Below are 26,285 nucleotides of genomic sequence, written 5' to 3' on the forward strand. Positions count from 1 at the left end.
AATATTGGCCCACGGGCGTGTCAATTAAAAAAAAAGGTCTGGTCAGGCGCATGATCTTAAACCCACTAAAAATCATTACTCCACTGACCAAGAAAAACCTGGTCTAAAGTTAAAAGCACAAACTGTATGGAGCCCTTGACTTGCCCTCAGGATGAATATCCTTAGGATTTTTATGTCATTTGAACATTATTGGGGAAAGTGTTGCTTTTTTCAGGCTATGTTTTCAATCGTAAACCCTTGTCAATCAATAGTTAAAGCATGTAGGCAATACTCTGCTAGTTAGACACACGTTTTAGTAAAGAAGGGTTAGTGGAATCCTGGTGTTGCATGCACGGTCTCGCTAGCAAGCAGATTTCTTCAGATGTGCTGACTTCTCCTAAATTTGCCAGTTAGGAGCTACTTTTAGCCTTTAAATGAATTGTGAATACGTCCCCTGGTCATTAGAGTAAAAAAGGGCCCTGAATGTAAGCATAGCTACTCATAACCATTTTCTGACCTTCGAGACTCTGAAGCAGAAGGCAGTGGATGCCGTGTCAGATCTCTCCCGGTCCTCAATCACCAGCCCCTGGTCCTCCGTCAGCGCCAGGTAGTGCCCTGTGGTCAGGTGACGAAGGCGGAATGGCTGCCCCCAGCGCATGTGGCTCCCGCTCCAACTGAATTAGCAGAATTAGCAAAGATGTAATTGGCCAACTGTAGATTTAGCTTAGCAAATGCTAACAAAGCTTTTTAACAGTTACAGTGCCCTCAATACATAGCTTTTATTTGAAGTTGAACACAGGGAAATCTACCCAGGCAACTCCACAAGTAATATAAAACCTGCATATAAAAATGCAATCTTGGCATATTTTTAGGTAGCGCAGAGTTGTTAGTTTCACACTTGGTCATTTAGTACTACTGGACTCGGTTATAAGATCAACATAATTCTACACTGCAAAAATCAGATTATCTGACACATACTGTTGACACTGAAGTTAGTTAGCAAGTTAAAGCTCTGTAAAGCTCTAATGGCAAAGCTCTTGACAGATTCTAACCTAGACGAGATAGCGAGATGAACAGATTTAAAATTAGAATTGGAATCTAGAGCAGCAAAAGATGATAAAAGCTCACCTGATCTTCAGTGGTTCCAGTCTCCATAGCGACCTGGCCTTGGCACCTGCTTTTCCTGTCTCATAGTTCACTATCCTGCAGGGAGTCATGGGAACAAAAACAGAGATTTCAAAGTAGGAATTTTCTCCTTGACAGAGAGCTTAGTGGTGTACTAAATCCTAGTTCCGATTTCCTTCTAAAGGGCTGGGAAAGTGTATCTTTGCCTGTCTCATGGTTTACAGTAACACCATGGAAGTATGCTGTCGAACACTTGTACTCATACCCCTAGACACTATGCACAACATTTGACTTTTTAAGCTTTCACATACTGACTTTTCTATAATTATTTAATAAATATACTTTATTGTTACTCTTGCGTGGACCTCCCTTATGTTTCATATGCTTGAACCAGCATGTGTGACAACAGAGAGCTTAGTGGTGTACTAAATCTGAGTTCCGATTTCCTTCTAAAGGGCTGGGAAAGAGTCTCTTTACCTGTCTCATGGTTTAACACCATGGAATGAACCAGAAGAACAGAACAGAATTTTGGGATGATTCACAGAGAAAGGTCAAAAAGAGGTCATGTAATGACATTTTCCCTGTTGATAGACTGAAATAGTAACTTGTGTAAATATCAATACAAAATGACCATCCTTTCAAAAAGCCTAATCAAATTCATGAGTAGCATTTTGTCTGTCTTAAAAACCTTTCAAACATCACAAAAAAACTCAAATCAAAACCTTAGATAGCCCTCTAAGGTCTTTTCACACAGTGAAGTTTTTTACAAGCTTTAAAAGTTTATAAGGGATATGTAATATTCTTGTTGTCTGAGCAGTGCTAAAGTTAGCTCAGATGATTTACGCGGGGGTAAATTTGCTAACCCCAAACCTCATATCGCACTGAGGACAGACACCATCTTTCACCAAAGTGGGTGAGTGGGTCACAAGATAAAAGAAATCCTTCACAGCGCTGCTTGCCAGGTCAGGATGTGCTTGATGAGGTGGGAGGGTGGTGAGGAAGGGTGGAGGAACTGAACATTTAGGGAGAGGCGGAGGCGAGGCTGGTGTGTGTCGGGGGGGGGTTGTACTGGGGCCTTTCAAGATTGCACCCTCTATTACATTTCAAGGACGGGGCTCAAAGTAATGCCGAGGCTGACAACCAATATTTAATCCGTTGTGCGTTTCGCCACTAAACACCAGCAACACCAAAAATAGCACTCGCAACACCGAGACAGAAATGAAAGGTGTCATCAAAGTGCCGCCGGCCGTCAAGGTTGCGCTTCCTGGCGTCGGGGTCCACCCTTATCGCTCGCTTCGACCCACTTCAGAGGCACTGAGCCACTTTTCTTGCGCTCAGTGCCAGGGAGCGCTGCCCTGCTCCTGGCCAGCTGGTCTATAGATAGCAGGAGGGCCCGCTGCTTTTGTCTCTCCCACTGGTGTCCCAGAGGACTGCAGCCTACAGCACAGTGACTGGCTGTCCCGCCCCATATAGGGCAGGGAAGGGAGAAACTGCTGTGAAGATCGGTGCACAAAGTGGTGAAAAGTTGTGAGAAGAGAGGGAGAGCTCCACACCTCTGTTGTTCTTCGCTCTGATCTGAGGCTGGGATGGTGAGGACCTCATCATGCCCATGGAACAGACGCATCACATGGCCGCCCAGCAGATAGCCTACAGGACACACAAAACACAAGCCATCAGCCTTCCCTCATATCACATGGAAAGACAATTTAAGAATAGGTATCTATACTCCTTGTCATTCATCTCCAGGTTTGATTTCCGAACAAGCTGTTGTGAGTCTGTGACGCTTTGGATAAAAGTATCTGCAAAATTACCAGTAAACTTCTACTTTACCAGTCAAAGTTGCATATTGCAATACCAGTCATTGTGAATGCACATCAGCAATGTCAGATATGCCATTCATTAGTGCATCATCCAAATTAGTTTGAAGACATTACTTTAAGGTAAAAGAACTACATAGTGTTACTGAGACAGTAAAGACTATCAATGTCTATGTCTAAAGGATTGCAAAAGAAAGACAATAAATGGGAAATGGTAATAAATATATAAATATATGCATGTTAATATGGTGGTTAAATCCTACTGATAGTGGAATGTGATTGGTTGAGCTCAGGGAGTACCTTCCTCCACGTTGCTTCCTGAGCAGGTGGGGTGGACGTTCCACAGGGTCTGCATGAAGGACGCGTCAACTTGGATGTTTCCATTGGAGATAGAGAGGTGCTGCACCAACCAAAAAGACAGAGGGGGAAAAGCAGGATAGACAAAGAGAGAGATAGAGAGAATAGAGAGAGAGAGAGAGAGAGAGAGAGAGAGAAAAGAACAGATTTTTTTATTATCCTACGGCCTGTGTCAAGATGAGGACAGCTGCACCCCATATCCCACAAACAGCATAACAGAGCCGGAGCCTGGCTGGGATTTGGCTCAGTCCCACACCAAATGGCGCTTGAAGCCATCCAGAGGAGGAGATGGAGCCATGTATGTTAGCACTTGGGTGTTGGGTGTCTAAAACATTTAGAGTGAAATAACTTGACTTTGGGCGATAGCCAATGAGTGTGCATATACACACACAGGCAAGTGGGCGTCTGTGTAGCTACGAGTACTATGGTCTGGTGGGAGCAGAATGCATAGTGGGAGTGGGCCAAGGCTGTTGTGAGAGTGGTAAGTGTCTGCAGGAGTGCACTAGCAGCTGGAAGAAACTGCAGTGCAATGCTGCCAGATACTCCGCATCATCAGCATGGTAAAGCAGTGGGTAAGAGCAGAGAGAAGGGCTGTGGAAATTACTGTCTGTCACAAGGTGTGCGTGCATGCGTGGTGGGGCGGACCAGCCATTTCCAGCACCACACACACAGAGACACAGACACTTTGAGACAACCTTTCTCAGAGACACAAGTGATCTTATTCTCACTCCACAAATATATTTGCTTGGCTCTCTCTTGTGCGTCACAACAGAGCTATGTCCTGAGCATGGCTGCAAGCATAGCTTTTATTCACACAACAGTCAAACTAGGACAGACACAACGGAAAGCGTGTGTTTTTCTTGCCGTAGTGTACTCTCAAACTATGTCAGCACATGACTTTTTAATCATGGCTATATGGCAGGGGTAGTGCAGTGCGCTTCATTATGTCTTCTTCTCTTTCAGTCGCTCAACTCTGGAGAGAGTGGAGTATGGCATGGTACAAACCCCCAGGATAGAGACAGACCGACTATGAGTCTAAATGAGTGTGTGTGTGTGTGTGTGTGTGTGTGTGTGTGTGTGTGTGTGTGTGTGTGTGTGTGTGTGTGTGTGTGTGTGTGTGTGTGAAAGAGAGAGGACTAAAAGAAAGAGAGCCAGAGAGTGATGGAGGATGGATCCAACAGAGTGAGTGTGTGCTGTATGTGTGCATGAGTGTGTGTCTGTGTGTGTGTGTGTGCGTGTGTGAGAGAGAGAGAGAGAGAGATAGAGAGAAGCAGAATTGTACTTTGTGAGAGCAGAATTGTGAGAGAAAAAAGAATATGCGAGAGCAAGTGTGCAGCAATGCTTAGCAGCCAATTTATACATCCGTTCCTCTCTCTTTTTCTCTCCCTCCATCCCCCACCATAATTTCTCTCTTCTCCATCTCCATCTCTCTTTCCTCTTCCTCCTCTCTCTCCCTCTCTCTCCCTCTCCCATATGCAGGCCAAAGAAGAGACCATAGGGGAAATACAGCAACAGCAAAATTGGTTCTTCATTAGACTCTGCACATCTCCTTATTAAGGCGCTCCAGGTCGATGGCTGTGTTGTGCCGCTCTGCCAGATCTTCCCCCTTCCCTCGGCGGACCCTGAGCTAATGAGAAACAGTCCTCAGGAGCCAGGGGAGGAGAAGATGTTCTCGCTACTATCGGCACTTTCACAACAGCCAGAGGGATGGGAGACTATAGAGGAGACTATAGGTACCTTTATTTGAAGGGGGTTATTTGTGTGTGTGTGTGTGTGTGTGTGTGTGTGTGTGGAATAACAAGCATGTGTGAGTGTATACTGTATGTGTGTGTGTGAGAGTACAAGAGAGGGAAAGAAAGAAAGAGAGAGAGAGAGAGAGTGTGTGTGTGTGTGTGTGTGTGTCTTTATGTTTGGGAGAGAGATGCAGAGAGAAGGAGAGAAGAAATGATGTGTGGGAGTGTGGGAGTACTACTCACAAGGTAGCGCTCTGAAGACACACTGACAAGAATGAGGTCATCCCCGATGCGAACCTTCTCTCCTTCAGAGCGCTGCTTGGAGGCAGGGTGGATTGTCCACCAACACGCCTCACCTGCGGAGGGGGTGACGCACACACACACACATCGATAGCCATCAGCACAGACACAAATATGCACTCTCACATTCACATACAGGCACAGAAACTCAAACACACACACACACACACACACACACACACACACACAGAGAGAGAGAGAGAGAGAGAGAGAGAGAGAGAGACTGACATACACAGTGCGTAAGGAGCATCAGTGATGCTGACATATGGCACAGTAATTATAACTTGCTGACCTAAATACACAGGCCGACCCACAGTGGCACACCTGTTCCACCTGTAGATCCCAAAACCAAAAATAACACCTACATGTACATACGCACACACACACGCGCACACACACACACACACACACACACACACACACACACACACACACACACACACACATATATATACACACACACACGCACGGTCACACACACAGATGAGAACACATACAGATACCTACACACACACACACACACACACACACACACACACACACACACACACACACACACACACACACACACACACTTATGACAAGCATAAATCATAAGGATTTATTCTGGTCATTGTAAGTGCCACACACACATATTATATATTGTTTTTTTTTTTCAGCAGAGTCTAGGCTATCTAGATCTGCCATCATGCCATGTATTAGTACTAGCATTGATTTTATTTAGATTTTTAAAGAATTAAAATATAAAAAGCGTAATATAAAAATTCTTATATTTCGACATGTATCTCACCACAGCAAGCTCATAGCTCTACGTGCATTTCATGTGTGTGTAGGGCTGACTGTCCTGAATCGGGAAATACAATTGCCATGTTGGAGGGATACTCTGGGGCTGATCAATTTACAGAAATATGTGGTGTGTGATTTACGGAAATAAATGACATTTTTTATTTAGTGATGAAAAATGACCTTTCTGGGCTCCATATCTGGGACACGAACTGATCTGACCTGACTTGACCCAGGATGCGTGTTAGCCTGCGTGTCTATGGTGTATGCACTCATAATGATTCTCAACTTTTTACTGCATTGCCATGAACAAAGTAAAGGCAAAAAAGGTGTTTCTTTGTTGAACAAATTGGGATGCAATGTGAGCCTTGAATTGGATGCCATGCAGGAATTTGCTAGGATCTCAAAACCGGATTATGAACATGCTTTGCCATAGAGAAACACACGATAGCGTTGGATTATAAACATGCTTTGCCACAAAAACAGACAAAAACGTGGGGTAAGTCATAAGCTTTATGAAGTTATTATTTTGCTGTCACTTCGTATGTTTTATAACCCAGAAGGATGTACTTGGTATCAAATGATAGCTCTTGAGTCTCCTCTTTCATCTGACATGCGTGGCATATCTATCCGATCACAGGTCCGCGAGTAATTCAAACAAGAGTAATGGATGTGCAGCGTTGGTTTGTGTACATGGCGTTATTATTTTGCAGTCACTTCGTCTCTTTTTATAAGCCAGAAGGATCAATATACATGGTACCAATGGATAGCCCTGTGTCTCCTCTTTCATTTGATATGCTTGCTATATCTATGCGATCACGGGTTCGCGAGTAATTCAAACGAGAGTAATGGGTGCGCAGGTGATACTTGGGTGCGCAGGTCATACTTGATCGTACAGACTCGTTGGAAAGCCCCACTTCTGCTCTGTCACACAATAAAGGTTTCATCTCGCTGCGATGAACAGTTCCGGAGCAATGTAACAGAGAAGAAAGGGTGTGTTTTTTTTGACGCACTTTGCGTCAATCGGGTTCGAAGGGTTAATCAAAGATGGAACAGAACAAATAATGAACCCAAATGTGCACAAAAGATAAGACACCCACTGCCAGCTCCTCATTTACTACTTTACAGTATGTCACAGGAGGCTGGACAGTAGACATCAACACAGCTACAGTGCTACAGTGCAGTGCAGAAGGCAGAACTGTAGAGTTGTCTCTCTAACACACACACACACACACACACACACACACACACACACACATACACACACACAGAGACACACACACACACACACACACACACACAGATAAATCAAGATCCACCTGTCCACCCGTCATCAAAAACAAAAGTTTTTCTGTGGCAAAAATTCCATTAGTGGCCAATGGCATTTTGTGAGAAAAACTCTCAGAGAAAATTCTGACTATAGAGTGAATTTACCTGTCGAGTCTTCTTGCAGTCCCACATCGAAAGACAGCTTGTCAGTCAGAGACCGTGATGTCTTTAAACAGGTCAGGTACTGCCGAGAGAACAGTAAAACTGGTTCACTCAAAGATATACACACATGAATCACACACACACACACACACACACACACACACACACACACACATACACAGAGACACACACAGACACACACGCACGCACGCGCACACACACACACACACACACACACACACACACACACACACACACACAGAGACACACACATACACACACGCACGCACACACACACACACACACGCATGCACAAAAATGCATGCAAACACACGCACACACACACTGTGACAGTTGTGGTACAATTGCACATAGATCTGCATTTTTTTACACTCTTGTACACACACACATAAACATTGACATTTATGATGGTATGGGTAATAGCATCGGAACACAAGCATACAGACACACACAGACATGCTGTAAGTAGTCCAGTGCCTAGTTTCTGTAGGTAGACAAAGAGAAGATAGAAGGATCCCCTCTCTTTAGGAGAAGCGTTCTTACCATTCCACTGAAGGAGTGCCTGAGCAGGATGGCATGACCGTACAGCAGGGTTCGGTGACCACCCCCTTGAGCTGCCTAAAAGAGACAAGACATATGCGTACACACGCGCGCACGCACGCACACACACACACACACACACACACACACACACACACACACACACACACACACACACACACACACACACACACACACAAACAAACATACATATAAAGTCACAAACATAAATATATAAACATATGACACAGACAACAAACACATGAACACAGGTACACATATACAGACACACACGCATACACACAAGAAAAACATCAGATAATTAGAAGCTTGTTTCCATGTCCAAAAACTAATTTTCCCGTTCTTGTCCATGGTTCAAGCTTGTGGAAAAGGCAATACATAGAGGGGAACAATATCTATGTTCAAGGGATTCTTATCTATGTTTATGAGGTTCATGAGTAAGAAACTGCCCATATTATATTACCTATGACCATCAAACATCAAGTAAAAGCAAGATGCCTTCTATAAACTTCAAGTCCAAAAAAAAACATTATTTTTCTCCATACCTTTACTGATCATCTAATGAATTTGCCTTTTTAAAAAGATAATCAAACTGATCGCCATTTTAAGGCATGCAACTTACTCATGAACTCACAGGTAATTTCTGTGGACTGCTCTAAGACACCCTTGAGTGATTCTCCTGCAATTATCTTGACAAGGAAATGACTCTGGCACAGATCTGGTCCTGCACTGGCCCTGTTCCGATCTGTCCAGATCTGTGTCAGAGTCTATGGCTGGACATGCACACTGGGTGAAAGTGGTCTCCGGTTGCCATGCTTCCCTGTCAACAAGACACATATTCACTAGAGCCGGATATGTAATGAAAACACTTTGTTGTAATATGTACTGTAATGAACACACTAGTTGAAACCTCTGTCTTAAGACTGACATAAACATGATATATCCTTCCATGTCATGACTGATGGCTTTTTGTAATTGGTTGTCATAACAATCAGTGCTTAGTGATAATGTCATGTGACCATTATCAGCAATCATCACGACTGCATTTCCAAATAGTTGATCCTTTGACTTCTTATGAGCATTTGGCAGACTGTTGTGACACTCATAATAATAAGAGCTGTCATAACAGTTGCTTCTAACGCTACTATGATAGTGTCCTGTCACTGAACATTGACTGTCATGACAATTCCTGCTAATGCTACAATAAAATTGTTCTGCCATTCAACTGCCATGCTGTCTAATGATGACAGCGTATGCTATCTGCCATGACATGTTCCTAACAACGTTATGTCACTCATTATGAAGTGGGATTCAAGTGCAATGTGGAATGTGCACTCTCCCTGTCTTCATACAGGAGAGGTAAGAAAGGAGGATGGAGCCATTACAGGCCACAGTCTTCTTGATGAGAAAAAGGCGGTTAAGGAACAGTGTTGGGGACGGAAATATATCGATCATGAGCAGTGTACGGGCTGGGGGGTGGGTGGTGTCACTGACGTCAGGTCTACTGTTTCTCTGTCTCTACACCACCACCGGCCCCCCAAAAGCAAACAGGATTACTCACCTTCCGTGTGAGCCTCTAGGAAGCATTAAGATAAGAGAGAATGCTATTACTGCATGAGTGAGCGCCTCTGGCTCTTTCAGACGCTCCCAGATAGGGCTCATACTAGCATCCATACTGCAGGGTGAATCTGCAGAGTGAATCTATTTCCCTCTTTTGGAGGTTATTTTTTGGAGGTCTTTCCAACTTTTTAGACGTTTTTTAAATTCTGACCTACACTTTTACATACACATGAACCCCTCTGTTGTCGGTTCAGGATAAAGCACACACACAGCCCAGTTAGTGGTCAGGGATTACGCAGCTGCAATGTTTCTACACTGTATGAGGTGGCCAGAACTTTCAGCCAGCTAGGAGCTTATCACATCCAGGGCATATCGAATGGTTTTCACAGTTACAGCTGAGCATTATAGCATACATGCTGCTGGCTATAGGTAGGTGTGAATAGTGTGTGTGTGTGTGTGTGTGTTTGTGTGTCAGGGATGGAAATTAGCCACTCGCCCCCCGCCAAATGCGGGTAGCTTTGTGCGGTGGCGGGTGAATTTGGTCAATTTACCAGCCACTGTGGCGGGTAAATAAATAGAGCATAGGCTACCACAAATAGTCAGATCAGGTCTAACTTTCATACTTATTGACGGTTAAAAATAAGAAAGTGTCTGTAGGGATCATGTAACGTTACCAGCCTATAAGGGTAAATCACGCTGATTTGAAGTTCTACAACAACTACCAGTGAGCCGCTGCCCGCAGCATCGCCCACTGGTGCAGTGCTTCACTTTTTGTCATTACCATTAAGAAACTGTCGCTATGCTTTCATGTGCCACTGGTAGCTTATTTCAGGATGACTGCATAAACAAATCTATGAGATCTGTGGATCTGCGTTAACTTCACAGACTAACGCGAATTTTCTTTTGAAGTGGTCCGTAGCTATTTTAATCTGGCCCGCGACACCTTCACGGAAAACAAGATGACATGCTAGGCCTACTATTAATCCGGTTTTAAAATTGAAGCAAATGTCTACAAGGTCTCCAACTTTGGCCAAATACAAAATAAATGTTAACAATATCGCCTAGATAACTGTAAATATTAAAAACCAGAGTTTTTCCAATGCAGTTTCAAAAAATGCTAAGCATTAAGTTTCTTAAAGCTGAGCTGTGCATTTATTGTTCAGTGCATGATTTCATAACAGGCCAAATAGAAAATAAATGCTAAATGTTAAATATAACCTTGATACCTGTAACTATTTAAATCAGATGATGTACAGTAGGCCTATAGTTAGATCAAGTTGGAGATGCTCCGAAACTCACACCAAAGGAGTCTTAAAGGAGCCACACCACTTTTATGACATGACACTATGGCATATGAATGTGGTTCTGTTAGTGGCCTTTAGTTTTGTTGCTACTGTGCTTGGAGGACAGCTGGTAGATTTAGGGCAAAATTCAGCCCATTTTAGTCGTATCGCAATATGCCGATAACCGTGATCATTTTGGGTAGCCTACTATAATCATATCACATCACATTTTCATGCCATTTCTCTAGTGGCTGGTAAAAAAGTTGAGATTTTGGAATCCACCAGCCACAGTGATACAAAAAATATTTTATTTCTATCCCTGGTGTGTGTGTGTGTGTGTGTGTGTGTGTGTGTGTGTGTCAATGTGGGCGTGCTTGTCTGCTTGTGTGTGCCACCCAACCACCCTATCACATACACTCTCAAGTACTTCTGGCTTCCTCTTGCCCTTCCTGGAACCAGACATATATTAAAGCCACCAGATTACAGAGGAGTGGGACAGTGCACCCTGTCTCACCCCCAGCTGATATGCTGGCATCAGACGAAGTGTGGTGACCTTTTCTGGACCCCCACATCGGAAGCCAGAGGTGGGTTTCTGACAGTGTTTGGGGGGGGGGGATAGAGGAGGTATGTGGGGGGGTGGGGGTGCTGCTGGAGGAGATCATCAGAGGTGGGCATGAAGTGGCATGTAAGCTGACAGGGGCGTCAGTTGAAAACATTCAGCCCGTAGAGTCTAAACGGTTTTCATAATGCCGATTTTTGCCTGCTCTTGCTGCTTACTTCTGATAAATTAATCCACCGACTCTAGCCTCATTTGCACCACATTAATTGAATATTATGGACAATAATATTTTGACAATTAAAGGATGTAATGACCTGTTGCTATCTGGACATTTCTGTTTGCTATTAAAAAACGAACTATATAGCCTATAGCCTCCTAGCAGAGTGGTGTTTTAAATAGCAAGATGCATAATAGATAGATAGATACTTTATTGATCCCTAGGGGAAATTCAAGGTCTCAGTAGCATACAGACATCACACACACATTCACTAACATGTAATATAAAAAACACAACTAAGCAATAAGGACAGTAGAAGATAAAGAATATACTAAATATACTAAAATACAAATTATACTAAATAACACTTAATCTAAATCAATTCTAAAAACAGTATCCACATAGTGGGTGATTAATCAATCAAAAGGGGGTTGCAATGACTGAGGCAGGGACTGAGCCTGTGATTCTCTGTGCATAGTAAGGTAAGGTAAGGTGCTCTGTGTGAGTAAGTGTCATGGTGATGGTGCAAATGAGTAAGTCCAACAGTGCAACAGTGCAAGAATAAAGTCAATATATATCTATATATATCTATCTATATATATATAACTATATTAAGAAAAGGTATAAGTGTGGCCACAGTTCGGCTGTGGCATGGGGGGAGGGGTTATGCATATGTGCTAATATAGCATGCAAACAGTGAGGCAGAAAGACAGTGGTAAAAAGTGGCTAGTGGACAGACAATATCCAAACATGGAGGGGCTGAAGAGGCAGACAGACTATGCGGAGAAGTCTATCTCTCCTCTTCCCTTAAGTGAAGCATTGAACAGTTCAATGGCCCTGGGGACAAATTACTTTCTCAGTCTGTCTGTTGTGCAAGGCAGTGAGCGAAGTCTCCAGCTGATCAGGCTCTTCTGCTTTACAATAGTGCTGTGGAGTGGATGACACTCATTGTCCAAGATGTTGATCGGTTTGTTCAGGGTCCTTTTGTCAGATATTGAAGTGATGCACTCCAGTTCAGCTCCCACTACAGAGCCAGCTTTCCTTACCAGCCTGTCAAGTCGCCCCGCATCCTTCTTCTTTGTGCTTCCTCCCCAACATACCACAGCATAGAAGAGGACGCTGGCAACAACAGACTGGTAGAACATCCTGAGGAGCTTGCTGGACACATTGAAGGAGCGCAGCCTCCTCAGGAAGTACAGCCTGCTCTGCCCTTTCTACTTGTAGGTGCTTACCACCTCCACATTGACCCCATCAATGGAGACTGGTAGCAGAGTGGGCTTAGACCTGCGGAAATCCACCACCATCTCCTTGGTCTTTGAAGTGTTGAGTTGAAGATGATTGAGTTTGCACCATTGCACAAAGTCCTCCACCAGGCTCCTGTACTCCTCCTCCTGCCCGTTCCTGATACACCCCACAATTGCAGTATCGTCAGAAAACTTCTGCATGTGGCATGACTCGGTGTTGTGGCAGAAGTCAGATGTGTACAGGGTGAACAGGACTGGAGAGAGCACAGCTCCCTGTGGTGCTCCGGTGCTGCAGATCACAGTGTCAGAGAGACAGATCTTGAGTCTGACGAACTGTGGTCGCTCGGTCAGGTAATCCGTAATCCAGGTTACCAGGTGAGCGTCCACACCCATCTGCAAGAGCTTGTCTCCCAGTCTGAGGGGTGGATGGTGTTAAAAGCACTTGAGAAATCAAAGAACATGATTCTCACAGCACTTTTTTCCCCTTGTCTAGGTGAGAATGTGTCCTGTGTAGAAGATAAGTGATGGCATCGTCCACGCCCACTTTCTCCTGGTATGCAAACTGTAACGGGTCTAGTGCATGGCGTACCTGGGGTCTGAGCATACCTAAGACCAGTCGCTCCATTGTCTTCATCACATGTGATGTTAGAGCGACAGGTCTGTAGTCATTAAGCTCACTAGGGTGTGGCTTCTTAGGGACAGGGGTGAGACATGATATCTTTCACAGTGTTGGAACTTGTCCGAGGCGTAAACTCAAATTGAAGATGTGCTTCAGTGGCTCCCCCAGTTCAGCAGCACAGGTGTTGAGTGGCCTTGGACACAGTCTGTCAGGCCCCGCTGCCTTATTGGTGTGAAGTTTCCTTAGTTGAGCTCTTACTTGATCTGCTGTGATGATGGGGGGTGTGAGGGGAGGGGAGGGGGTGCATCTGGGATCTGTGTGTCTGATGGCTGTTGACTGAGGTCGTTGTCACCTCATTGTTCATGATCGCCATGTGGGGGAGGGGTGCAATATCCAGTGATGGTGGTTGTACGATAGCCTGTGATGGTGGAGGTGAGTGTTGCACTGGTATTGAGGGGGTGTGGGGGTGGGGGCTGGGGGATGACCACCTCCTTGATGTCCCTATCAAGGCTGCCAGAGTCGTGGACACCTCAACAGGCACAGGCAAGGAGGCGTCAGGCGGGGTTCATGTTAATATGGTTAATATGGTATAATATGGTTTATGTTAAACCTAACTTAAGGAGAATGAATCACTGAAGTTGACTTGTAGCCTAAATAACGAGAACAGCTTTACTCCACCACCTCCTTGTTGTCTTTATGATTTCTTAATTCAAACAATGACATGCCCAACCCTCTCTCTCTCTCTCTCTCTCTCTCTCTCTCTCTCTCTCACTCACTCTCACTCTCTCTCTCTGTACGTAACCTATGTTCCAAATTATGTTTTATGGTAAGGTAACGTTCAAGTTAGATCTGCTGCATGAAAGAGAGTAAGAGGACCACCGTGACCTGTCCTTCTTGTATGTTTGATAAATAGGTCCATCTCATCTCAAAGTTTCAATGCATAATCGGAATAATGGTTTCACATAGTCAACTTTGCAAAATACATCCAGAGCTACACTCAAAACATCCGGGGCTGAAGCCCCGGTAACATCAGCTGGCGACGTCCCTGTAAGCTGACAGAGTAAATGCTGGGAGTGAAATATCACTGCACACACACACACACATATACAGTATATACTCTCTCTCTCTCTCTCTCTCTCTCTATCACCTCTGTTGGACACTTGGACACACACACACACACACACACACACACACACTCACACACAGCTGCCAGAGGTCATCTGCTTTACACGCACCATTTGAGCCACTCAACCAGTGCTCATTAGACACACACAGGCTCACGCAGCAGACTGTAAAGTACTTGGGCCAAAGAAGCCCATTTTCTCCTGCTACTCCGTAATCATTAAGAAACGCCAGAAATGTGCTTCTGAGTGCGGCTTTGACCCAGACTATACATCTAATTAAGCACTGCAGTATATGTGGAGTTAAGCATGTCTCTGCTAGGCTTCCTGTTAGTACTGTAACTGTGGTAACACTTTACGATAAGGGTACATGAATTATCATGAATTCATGCATGAATTAATACACAATTTATGCATTACTTCATCCCTTAATATCTCATAAATCATCAATTAATTCATTACATGATTACTGCCAAACATGGTCAGCCCTATTCAAATTTAGCCTGGAAAGCTAGCCCGAATGTAGCCCCGCCCACAAAATTTCAGGTTGGTTATTGGGAAGTTCCATTGAGAAGCAACTATGCCGAACTATGACCTGAGCGTGCTTCAGTTGATTTTGTTTGCAACAAAAAGCCTGTCGCTAAAGCTAGACATTTAGATTTTGCTATCGCCTCTGTTGTACAAGATATTGACAGCGCAATAATTTTAATGCTCTGTGGCCGGTTCCCCAAAACGTTCTTATCGCTAAGTAGTTCTTAACCTATTCCTTAACCTATCTCTTAACGTTATGGCACGATTCCCGACACGTTCGTACGCAAAGTATATCTTCTGTAAGTCACACGTTAGTAAGGCTGGTCTGGACCATTCGTAAGCTCTTTCTTAGCGTTGTTTGAGCTCAAGACGCTAGTTGCCGCAACTGTGCAGCAGTCTTTAGAAGTCAGCGCAGCGCAGTAGCCTACAAGTCAAACTATGGTACAGTATGTTGACAATGTTGTGGCTCAACGATGATTTTATGTTAATGACATTTTAAGACTAATAATAAAATATGTTTGCAATGGATACAGGCCTCTTTATGAAGTTTACTTTATTCGGTATCAGAAATAATATGGTGGTAATTAGCCTAGTCTATTTTGTAATGTCATTAAAGCGTTCAAATTGGCAATCACTTTTGATAATTAAAAGCTGGCAAAGAATTTGCCTCTAAATGGATGAGATCCAACGTGTCCTTGTATTGAATCAAAAACGGCGCCGGCCACGGAGCCGTGTAGTCCATGTCGCTCCATAGCTCTTTTTTGGTGCTGTTGCACATGTTATTCCGAAAGCTGGAAAACCGTGTCACCTTGTGCAACCTCACCTCATCCAGCAAAACTTCAAGTTCCTCTGACGAGAAGCTTGGTGCCCTTTTTTACGTTGCTTCCCCACCATACTGTATCTAACTCTCTCTCTGTTCATTGTAGATAGGTTGCTTTTTATTGAAAACATTAACCAATGGCACTCAATACCGCATTAAACAGAAGCAACTGCAGCTGATTGCCAATCAATTCTAATTGTAATGTACCTTACCATTAATATAAAAGTGTATTACACATTTTTTTAGAAGTCGTTAAACCCATGTCAAAAAGCGGCACAAGTGGCACAACGGGATAAGGAGGGTGGATGATTAGCGAGGATAGGCCTACCCGTTACAACATATCGTGTGAACATATAACTGACAATTTGATAATTTAATTAATAGTCTATATTTTACTGATAACTTAAACTATGTTAAAATAAAACTTACTGGAATAATTTGAGGAATGTTCCATTTGCATAGAATGTGTTGTCTTTCTTAACGCGGTCATGCACCTTCGTGTGAAGTGGAAAATCGATTCCTGAGCAATCGATGCCAACTAATTCAGCACCTTCACTTGGGACAGCGCCTTTGTAACGTCGAACGTAAGAGGCATCGTTAAGATCATTAAGTTAAGAATCTTCCTAAGGGACACTTCGGGGAACACACTTAGGAACATAAACAACTTTGGTAAGATATATCTTTTGAGTCTTCTTAGCGCATTATCACTCTTATATATTAAGAGTGAGCGTTATCGGGGAACTGGCCCCTGATTGGTTAGGTCTCCAATTGAGTGCAGAGCCAGAAGGACCTATTCACTACTTTAGCTGAGGGGCCACAAACATGATTACTCATGAGAAGCTAATTGTGATGACACACAAAAATTATAAACTCATGAGAAACTAACCATTCATTCATGTCATTTCACAATTTAGCCAACATCAATAACATGTCATTCATCAGTGTTAAAGAAGGACCTACTCACCACTTTAGCTGAGGGGCCACAAACATTACTCATGAGAAGCTAATGCTTAATAGTTAATGATGATATGCATGAGACAATATTGATTGATTGTTGATTGTACTGTATATTCCCCTAACAAATTAAATCTTACATGCATGAATTCATGATAATTTATGAACAATAATCCTGAATTTCATGAGAAGTGATGACCACATTTTTGGCTAGAAAAAGAAATCACCATGATCATGCTTAATAAATCAAAATTCATGATGATGTACCCACCATACCTAATGCTTTAAATAATGTGTTGGTCATGCACGAGGTCACAAATGAGAGACTATGAACTCATGTCAATTCCTGATTCATGAGATATTAAGAAATGAGTGAATTCATGATAATTTATGTACCCTTGCCGTAAAGTGTTACCGTAACGGCTAATAAAGTCACACTGTGTCTTGGATTGTTAACAGTACTTTAACAGTACTGACACCTGCCAAACCATCTGTCTGAAGTGCCCTTCACTATGTTCATCCATCTAGTATCAAATCCCATTTTGCAGGGCTCCCTGTTACCACTCAAATAATGTTTTCTACACTAACTCAACAACAGTCTGCTAGAGCCGGTACTTTAGCTTGGCCGGCAGAGTAACTGATTCCAATGTTCAAACAACAGAATGGCCTTGTGGCATTCTGACTGGTTGAAGGTTGTCCTTGATTTAAGTCTATTACTTTTTTCCTCAAATTCAGCAATTCTGCTGTTTATCTAGCCACCTGTCCTTAGTGCGCACTCAAATTACTCAAATATGTGTGTGGAGATCTGACTGTATACCAGAAACAAAGTGGTGATCTGACATCTGACTTCAGCAGCTTTGGCACTTTTACTACTCTCCTCCACACACACTGACAAACACACACAAACATACACATACATGTAAACACACACACAAACACACGTCTCAACACACAGGTGCGTGTGTGCACTCACACACACACACACACACTCACACATTCACACACGCACACATTCACACACATACATCTTTGAAAATAATGTCTGTGTTTGGTTTGTTGCTAGTGTACAGCCACCCTGCTAAAGGTCCAAAAATCTCCTCACGGCTCCGACTACTGCAGGAGTGTGGAAAATGGCAGTAGGGACTCTGGCGTTAGTGAAGTGTTCTAATTACCACAGACTGGCCTGCCGCAGCAGCGCATGGCTGACAGCACAATGTTCGTTGGACAAGTGCATTTATCTTCCCCAACTAAAAGCAGCCAGGAGGAGAGCAGAAAGATCATGGGGACGGATGGGTCATTTTGCTACATTAGCTGTGGTGGGTTTTCAACTTTATGAATTTTTTAGACTACATCTCTCTGAGTATTAAAAAGAATAGGACTGGATTACATTTTTGACTGTCATTTTTTTTTTACTTACATAAATGTGTGTGTGTGTGTGCGTGTGTGTGTGTGTGTGTGTGTGTGTGTGTGTGTGTGTGTGTGTGTGCGTGTGTGTGTGTGTGTGTGTGTCTGAGTTGTGTGTGTATGTCCCAGGTACACACACCAACACCTCAACTGCCTTGGAATCTGATTTCAATTTGTATTTGTCACGTTGTTAAGAGCTCCAACACCATCGACTTGTTCCCATTCCTCTTGGAGGAATGCCATTAGTTATTTAGCCTCGTCCACACACAGTAGGCAACCGGCATGAGAGACTCAGCAGCATTAGCCCCAGTCCACTTCTCCACAGAGGCTTAGCCAACATCTGATCACGAAAGACTGCATTTGGAGTCAGTGAGACTTGGACTGCAAACATGAGGTGGCAGGCCAGAAAATGAGTGACTGAGTGAGGGGGGAGAAAATGGAGTCAGAAAAGAAAGAGTGTTGAAGAAACGTTTTCTTTTTTTAAAAGTGAGTGCATTATCGTTTGGATGTAATAGAAGGGAGATTTCATCTATCAGGCATCAAGCATGAGTGCCGCGCTCAGACAGAATGTATGCACTGATGATCATCATCATTCAGGACAAAAAAGGGGCTCATTTCATTTAGATTTGTTCCCAAAATAAAATAATTAAAAGGAATGGTGACTGCCTACTGGGATTGCGACAGACTTGCTGAGAGTTAGAGAGGGCATGAAAAATTACTTCATCAAAAGTATTTCCTCAATAGCAATGCAGGGAGAAGAGAATGTAGCTCACTGAACTCGGATGGATGTTTCTTCTAATAGCATATATCCTTATCCCTGTGATAGCTGCCAGGTGTCTCACTCTCCCTCATACAGTAACATACAATGTAGCTGAAGACTGACTCATGCCTCACTGAGAACAGCTGACTGTAGCTGTTTTCAAACCTCCAGACACATCACATGCCAACAGGCACAGGCTTCAAAGAGTTGAATGTTCACACAAGACGTGATGGCATGGGTGGAATGTGTTCACACCTACAGGAAATGCAATGGGTGGTTTCAGTAAGGGGAGGTGCCAGGGTTGAACATGGCCGGATAAATGGGGGAACAGGGTTGGCCTACAGCCCCTGGTAACCAATCATTTCATTCCATTATTAAAATAATTTTCCAATAGTTTCACATAGATAGTATGACTATGCCTACTATGCTAGTAGTAGTTTTTATAGTTGGACACATTGTGGAACTTTGGGCAGTGTTTTTATACTTGATAAAATCCTCCTCAACCGGTCCACTCCTAATCTCCTATATATGTTATTGCCTGTGTTATTCAGACCTATGCTCACTCAGGTAACACCTGTGCTTAGTGCTAGAGGGCTGTTAGTGTCAGGTGCGGGTGATGTCCAGGGCAAATAACTTAGACATTTGTGTTCACGCATACAACCCGCTAGCCTGGGTGAACCCAGACCAACCAGTTAGCAAATTTGAATTTGCTCTGCAGGTCCATCTGGAAAGGCTTCATTAACTTATGACTTCAATGGGGTGTAACCAGCAGTCAAATGAATCCTACGCAATTTCCTCAATCCTCTGTAAATTGTACAGTATGGGTCTAGGAGTGTCTCTGTGTGTGTGTTTGTTAGTGTGTGTGTGTGTGTGTGTGTGTGTGTGTGTGTGTGTGTGTGTGTGTGTGTGTGTGTGTGTGTTATGTAGCGGGACCATGCAAATTAAAGGGATTGCATGGGTGGTACTCACTTCATTGTTCAGTCCTGTTTTGGCCAGCATTTCTTGCAGAGCTCGCACTGATAGAGACTGCTCCAGCACAAAGTTACAGATGCATAGGTCTGGAGGAACAAACTGGAGAAGAAGAGAGCAGGAGAGAGAAAGGAGCAGAGAAGGCGATTAGAGAGAGAGATAGAGAGAGAAAAAACAAAGAAAGAAAGTGATGTTAAGCAACTACATAAAATATTCAAATTCACTCTTGAAATAATAATACAAACAACTAAAGCATAATATATTGTCTTTTGACGGGACCACTGGCCATTCATGGCACTCCATCTCCAAACTGCAACTGTGCATTGAGAAGCTAAAGGGAAAGATACATAATAAGTCTTTGCAATAATGCAGTGGTCTTCTCAGACCAGGTCATACTTGGAGATAAAACACACAGACAGAGGAGCTATTAATGGACATTCTGGCTTCAGAACACACTTACACCATTAAAAATCCACCTAAGCGTATAAGACAACTCAGCAGGAGCACATAAGCTGCTTAAGTAGCAATTGATTGTGCCAAATGATCTTGGTAAATGAACATAAAAGTAAGACAATAGAGTGGGTTTACAAATTATTTTGACATTTAATGAATAAAAAATAATCTGAAATAATGTAAAGTCAAGGGCTAGCACTCCACCAATCAGATTGGTTATTGAGTCCGACTGCCCGCTGGCTGATTCGACAAGTCAAATCGTCCAAAATGACTGCCGATGGCTTCCTACTGACGACGGCATGGAACACACCGAACAGACTCGTGTCACGATAATCGCGATAGTGTGTGTCCGTGCCTTAAAGCATTTGTACACACAGTTATAAATAGTTTGTTCATTCATTTGTCCAAAACGTTGCTTAATAACGTTATGAAAACACTCGTAGACCAACGAGTGGTCCAGAGTACTCGTCATTTCCAAATTAGCTAAAGCTGATATTCATCAGTGGAGACCGTTTTCAACACATTTCATCCAGTTCTTCTAGTTGCAGAGTTTGCAGGTGCTAGGCTAGCACAAGTCATCAGTATGTGTTAGCCTGCCACTAAAAACAGTCTTACCCACTCCACAGTACACCCGAGGCAAATAAATTATAATGCCAGACTATCAATGTAAATGTCTAAACGGAATGTTTTGTGCCATATGCAAAGGTTTAATAAACCTTTTGAAGAAATTGTTCAAAAGTTTGAGTACAACAAAATTGTGAATCTCTCATACACTCTAGGTTTTTCTCTACCTACAACAGAAATGAGGGGGGAAATTAGATTAATCCTGACAAACATCGTGTTTTTTGGGGTTGAATTTTGAAGATATTTTTGAAAAAATATGTGTGTTCTTCTCAAACTTATTAGCTATATTGTATATCATTTTAAAAGGCCTATTTCTCCTGATTACAATGATGGGTATATTGTATCTCTGCAATGTAGCATAATCACACAGTAAGCCTTTTTGTGCCATGAGACCATCAAGTATAAAAAAAAGAAATGTTCGGTGCAGTCTGCAAAGGGTTAAGTATGAAACGATACATTGGCAGAATAGTTTCTGATTATCTTTGTCTAAGTGTAGGCTATATTTTATTAGGCCTATAAGGTAAAAGCAGAGAAAGGAACATGGTGCGTCAAATGACTGGGACACTGGGCCCAGCTCCTTATCCACTACGCTACCTCCACCTTGTACAAACATTTCATAACTGTGTGCACAAATGCTTTACTGATGAGAATTAATGTAGGAACAATGCTTTACAAATGAGGAACAAAGCCTTTAGTAATAGCTTACAAATGCTTAATACATGCTTAATAGTGTGTAGTTATTATAAAGTGGTACCCATTTCCTGATTGCATATGTGCTATATTTGCAACTATTGACTATCTTTGCAAAACTCTACACACTAATCACAAATCCTTACACACAAATACATATACAGTACATATACATAGAGTTATACATAGCCTACAGATTCATACATAGAAACAGACATTCACACACACGCACACACACACACACACACACACACACACACACACACACACACACACACACACACACACACACAGACATGTGGTTTGTGCAGACGTATAGACATACATGTATAAACAAACACACACACATACACAAAAACATACACACACATGTACACAGAAAAACATTTATGCTGAAACTAGGGCTGCCCAAAAAATATCTATGGTAATTGCAATTTTTCTGACAGATATTGCATTTGTGATTTGCGATATGATTTTTGAAAGTTAATGAATTGATTCAGTTCAATATTCCAAATGTCTCTTTAATAGTGGTCAGGAAATTGGTTGAACATGTGAGCCTATTGCTGTCAGTGCTATATTGTTAATATTGCTATAAATGTGTTATTCAATTGCAAACTGAGTGTAAAGAAGTGAATGTTTTCAGTTTTCAGGCAAATGTATAATAAATATATTGTTTTTTTCATTGCTTTACTGCCAGTGACTATTCATAACACAATGCCAATGAAAATAAGCCATTGTTAAATATAAGAATATATAACAATTGTTCAATACTAAAATAATGGCAAAGCATGGTGATTTTACACTGTACAGCTTTATTCACTGAACAAAAATACCATAATAGAAAGGGAGATTTTGAGAATTAAGAAATAAAACTACAGGTGGCTAACAATACATGTTCTTCTGGAGGCTGTAAACGGCATTAAACATAATCTGATATGAATTCAACTTAAATGCAATGACATGACACAGACACTTTGAAATGCTATCCATTTCATGCTCCCAGATGGTCCTTTCCTGCTTCATCTCCAGCATACTGACAGCCATAGCAAATTCCTGACCACAGATATAAAAATGGACACACACACACACACACACACACACACACACACACACACACACACACACACACACACGCACACACACACTCAGAGACGGTGTGGTGACTGATTGCACTCTAAAACCAATTCTGATTATTGCATTCTTTTGAAGAGCTGCCAACTAAGAGGAAAAATAAAAGCCCAGATGTCTTTGTGTTTGCTACATTTGCCTCTCATACATATCCATCATGTTCAAGAAGCCTCAATGCACTATGACTGCTTATTTATTAGGCCTTTTGAAACTATTACTCTAATGGGGCGATACAGTCATGAAGATACAGTATGCTGTGCTTTGACCAAGAAAAAATATAAATAATATTCAAAAAGGACAGATTTGACAAATGTATCAAGTAAATGTAGTCACCTTAAAGGTGTCACTGTAAATCAATACACAGAGCTGATTGTGTTGACAGCATTCTTGGTTTTGACAGCCCATTCTCATTTGCTGTAAATATGAGTTTATGATACACAAGACATATGATGAGGGTAGGTAGCCATTATTGAGACAGAATTGCATTTTTGCCAACAATTTCCTCAATTGAATCATATCCCATAAAGGCAATTTGTCTAAAAGCCCATGGAAACCCCTCATTCTCAGGTGTAATAAACACCGCACAAAAATCCAGCACTTCCAAACGTTTTTATTGATTTAATGCTGTAAGCAGACGAGCAGAATCAGCAAACTCTTCGTCCGCCTGTAGAACAATGGACATTTTAATTAAGCCTCTCATCTTTAAAGCAGCACTAAACCAGATTTGCTCTCGGGCTCCCCCTACAGTTGAGCAGCGCAATAATAAATGAACTAAATATGAGTATTCTGCTACAAAGTATGAACATAACCAAGCAGCCGTGGCCTACTGGTTAGCGCTTCGGACTTGTAACCTCGGGGTTGCCAGTTCGAACCCCGAACAGTGGGAATGCCTTGAGCAAGGCACCTAACCCCTCACTGCCCCCCGAGCGCCGCTGTTGTTGCAGGCAGCTCACTGCGCTGGGATTAGTGTGTGCTTCACTTTACTGTGTTTTCACTGTGAGCTGAGTGTGTTTCACTAATTCACGGATTGGGATAAATGCAGAGACCAAATTTCCCTCACGTGATCATGCACCGACAGCAGTCTGTAGAAGTGTTCCTACCCGAACACAGAAAGTTGCTAGGTCGGTAATTGCCTATAGAGGGCGGCTCAGAAATGGCAGAAGTACCGTTTGTCATGTTGTGAGATTATGTTATTATAAAAATTATTATGGAAACGTTATGTTAAGGTAAAAAAAACGAGATACTCTGAAGATTAGAGCCTGATACTGATCGAGGCACTTTTGTCTCAAAGCTTTCATTTCCTCTCAACTCAAATGTAAAGCCTACCGGACTCACCTTGTATTATAGGGCAGAATAAAAAGGGCCCAAATCCAATGTTGACTTTGTTGTTAGCTAACTTTATGAAGAATTGTTAGCAACTTTATGAAGAATTGTCCCAAATATTCAGGATTAGTTCATGAAGGACTGCAGTTTGAATGTCTATAATGAGGCTGTGATTGGACCTTAGATCCAAAATCCAAAGCTGAAATTGGCTGATTTTGTCTTGAAAAGCATAGCAGACATCAAACGGACATGACATGACACAAGGTTAAAAATGTGATTCACCAGAGGGCATATTTAAGGTGAAATAACCAACCCAACCAACAGGGACAATAAGACTCTGAACTTTGACTTGTCACCAAAGAGGACAGTATCAGTGAGCAGTGAAGGTATCATGTATGATGATGAAAACAAGTGTTCTATTCAGTACTCTCAAAGGGCCCCTTAAAGAACATTTTCCTATTTTCTGAGAGTGAGGCACAATATTTCATAATATCCTTTAACCTCGCCGCATCATTAGATAAGCAGAACTTTTAACCCCAATGATGGGGTGAATGAATCGGGCTGGACACAGTGCAGAGAAGAGAAAACTGGAGTAAAACTTAAAAAACGGGACTGTGGCCAAGCAGGACGGGGTGCAGCAGTCTGACAGTTTGAGGTAGTTCGAGAAGCTGGGACCTGCAGTAAGATAAATTAAGCCAGCTTAAGCAAAATGGTGTCCTCTTTCTTCAGAGAAGAGCAGGCTATGAAAGTCAGGTAAACTGGAGCACTTTGTTTGGTGCACCTGTGCATACACCATAACACCAACACCCACATACCCCCCCCCCCCCCCCCCCCACACACACACACCCCACACACACACACAACATCTGGAGTTTGGCAAAATACATTTTGAGTACAGGTTAACTACAGCATGCTCTCATTCCACTCTTGATCTGGAGGCCTTGAAACGCTTTTCTTCACATGCTTTACTGAAGGTTTACAGAGATTATTATTGCTTTCCAGGAGGACAGTTCAATGACACCATCTTAGCAACTGTACAGAATTACGGCAGTTATTACAGAGCACTACAGATGTGTCTGGATGGTATGAAAAAACACTGTAAAGCCTTATTTTCTAGCCTTGAGTGGACAATTATTTCTGGGGCCATTTCCGGAGCAACGTTGTAATGAAATGTGCAGCCTGTAGCTACATGCTAAGCGGTAGCACTAGCTAGCATAACAACAACACTAAAGAATCAAGATGAAGGAGGGAGATGAACGTGATAGACGGGTAATTAAAAACGCACCCAAAGCTTGGAAAGCGGACATCTAGGCACATTTCGGATTCTACGAAGTTAATGGAAAACTAGACAAGACGTATGCGGTGTGTAAAACCTGCCACACTAAAATCAAGCACGTTGGCAATACAACTAACTTCACGAACCATATCGTTTGCATCCTGAGTTGGCTTCGTTACTGTGTGTACACTATGTGCAGGGTAGGAATTTCACGACGGCCATGGCCATCGTTGCCCCTTGAGTTGGCCGTGATGTCCCTTTGAAAATCAGAGGTTTACAGGCCACGGTGGCCTTGGTGTCCCCTTCTTTCAATATTCTGTTTTGCGTCCGACTAATAACAATTTTTATTTAGCCTATGGCCTGTCAAAATAAGCATTTACAGCGCAAATTAATTTAGTCTTTTACGCAGTGGAGAAAGTGACAGCGCACGGCAAGAAAGAAAGTGCATCCAAATTCACCCATTCTTCTCAGTTGAACTACTCGCGAACGAACCTACTCATCACACAGACATCACAACACAGACAAGTAGCCTATCACATCACATGAAAGAGCTTTTTCTCAACTTTTAAATGATGTTAGCCGTTAATTGCTGTGGCGAACGGTTCACGAGAAAAGTAAATAATATAATTCAATTTAATCATAA

General features: G+C 42.6%; 1 protein-coding gene across 16 annotated transcripts in view; it reads right to left on the minus strand.

The window, feature by feature from the left end:
- LOC121693692 (ryanodine receptor 3-like) overlaps positions 1-26,285 on the minus strand; it is a 202,678-nt gene that overhangs the window by 131,728 nt on the left and 44,665 nt on the right. For 12 of the 16 annotated variants that reach the window (XM_042073302.1, XM_042073301.1, XM_042073300.1 and 9 more), the window contains exons 3-11: positions 20,149-20,250; positions 9,669-9,683; positions 8,090-8,164; positions 7,529-7,607; positions 5,255-5,367; positions 3,222-3,321; positions 2,658-2,751; positions 1,108-1,182; positions 497-653 (exon numbers count right to left, since the gene is read on the minus strand). In XM_042073302.1, coding sequence (XP_041929236.1) covers positions 497-653; positions 1,108-1,182; positions 2,658-2,751; positions 3,222-3,321; positions 5,255-5,367; positions 7,529-7,607; positions 8,090-8,164; positions 9,669-9,683; positions 20,149-20,250 — 810 coding nt within the window. The remainder of the gene's footprint in view (positions 1-496; positions 654-1,107; positions 1,183-2,657; positions 2,752-3,221; positions 3,322-5,254; positions 5,368-7,528; positions 7,608-8,089; positions 8,165-9,668; positions 9,684-20,148; positions 20,251-26,285) is intronic. The other 4 variants (XM_042073304.1, XM_042073303.1, XM_042073292.1 and 1 more) reach the window with 1 other exon arrangement.

This window comes from Alosa sapidissima, chromosome 19 (genome assembly GCF_018492685.1).
Source record: "Alosa sapidissima isolate fAloSap1 chromosome 19, fAloSap1.pri, whole genome shotgun sequence".
Classification (NCBI taxonomy): domain Eukaryota; kingdom Metazoa; phylum Chordata; class Actinopteri; order Clupeiformes; family Clupeidae; genus Alosa; species Alosa sapidissima.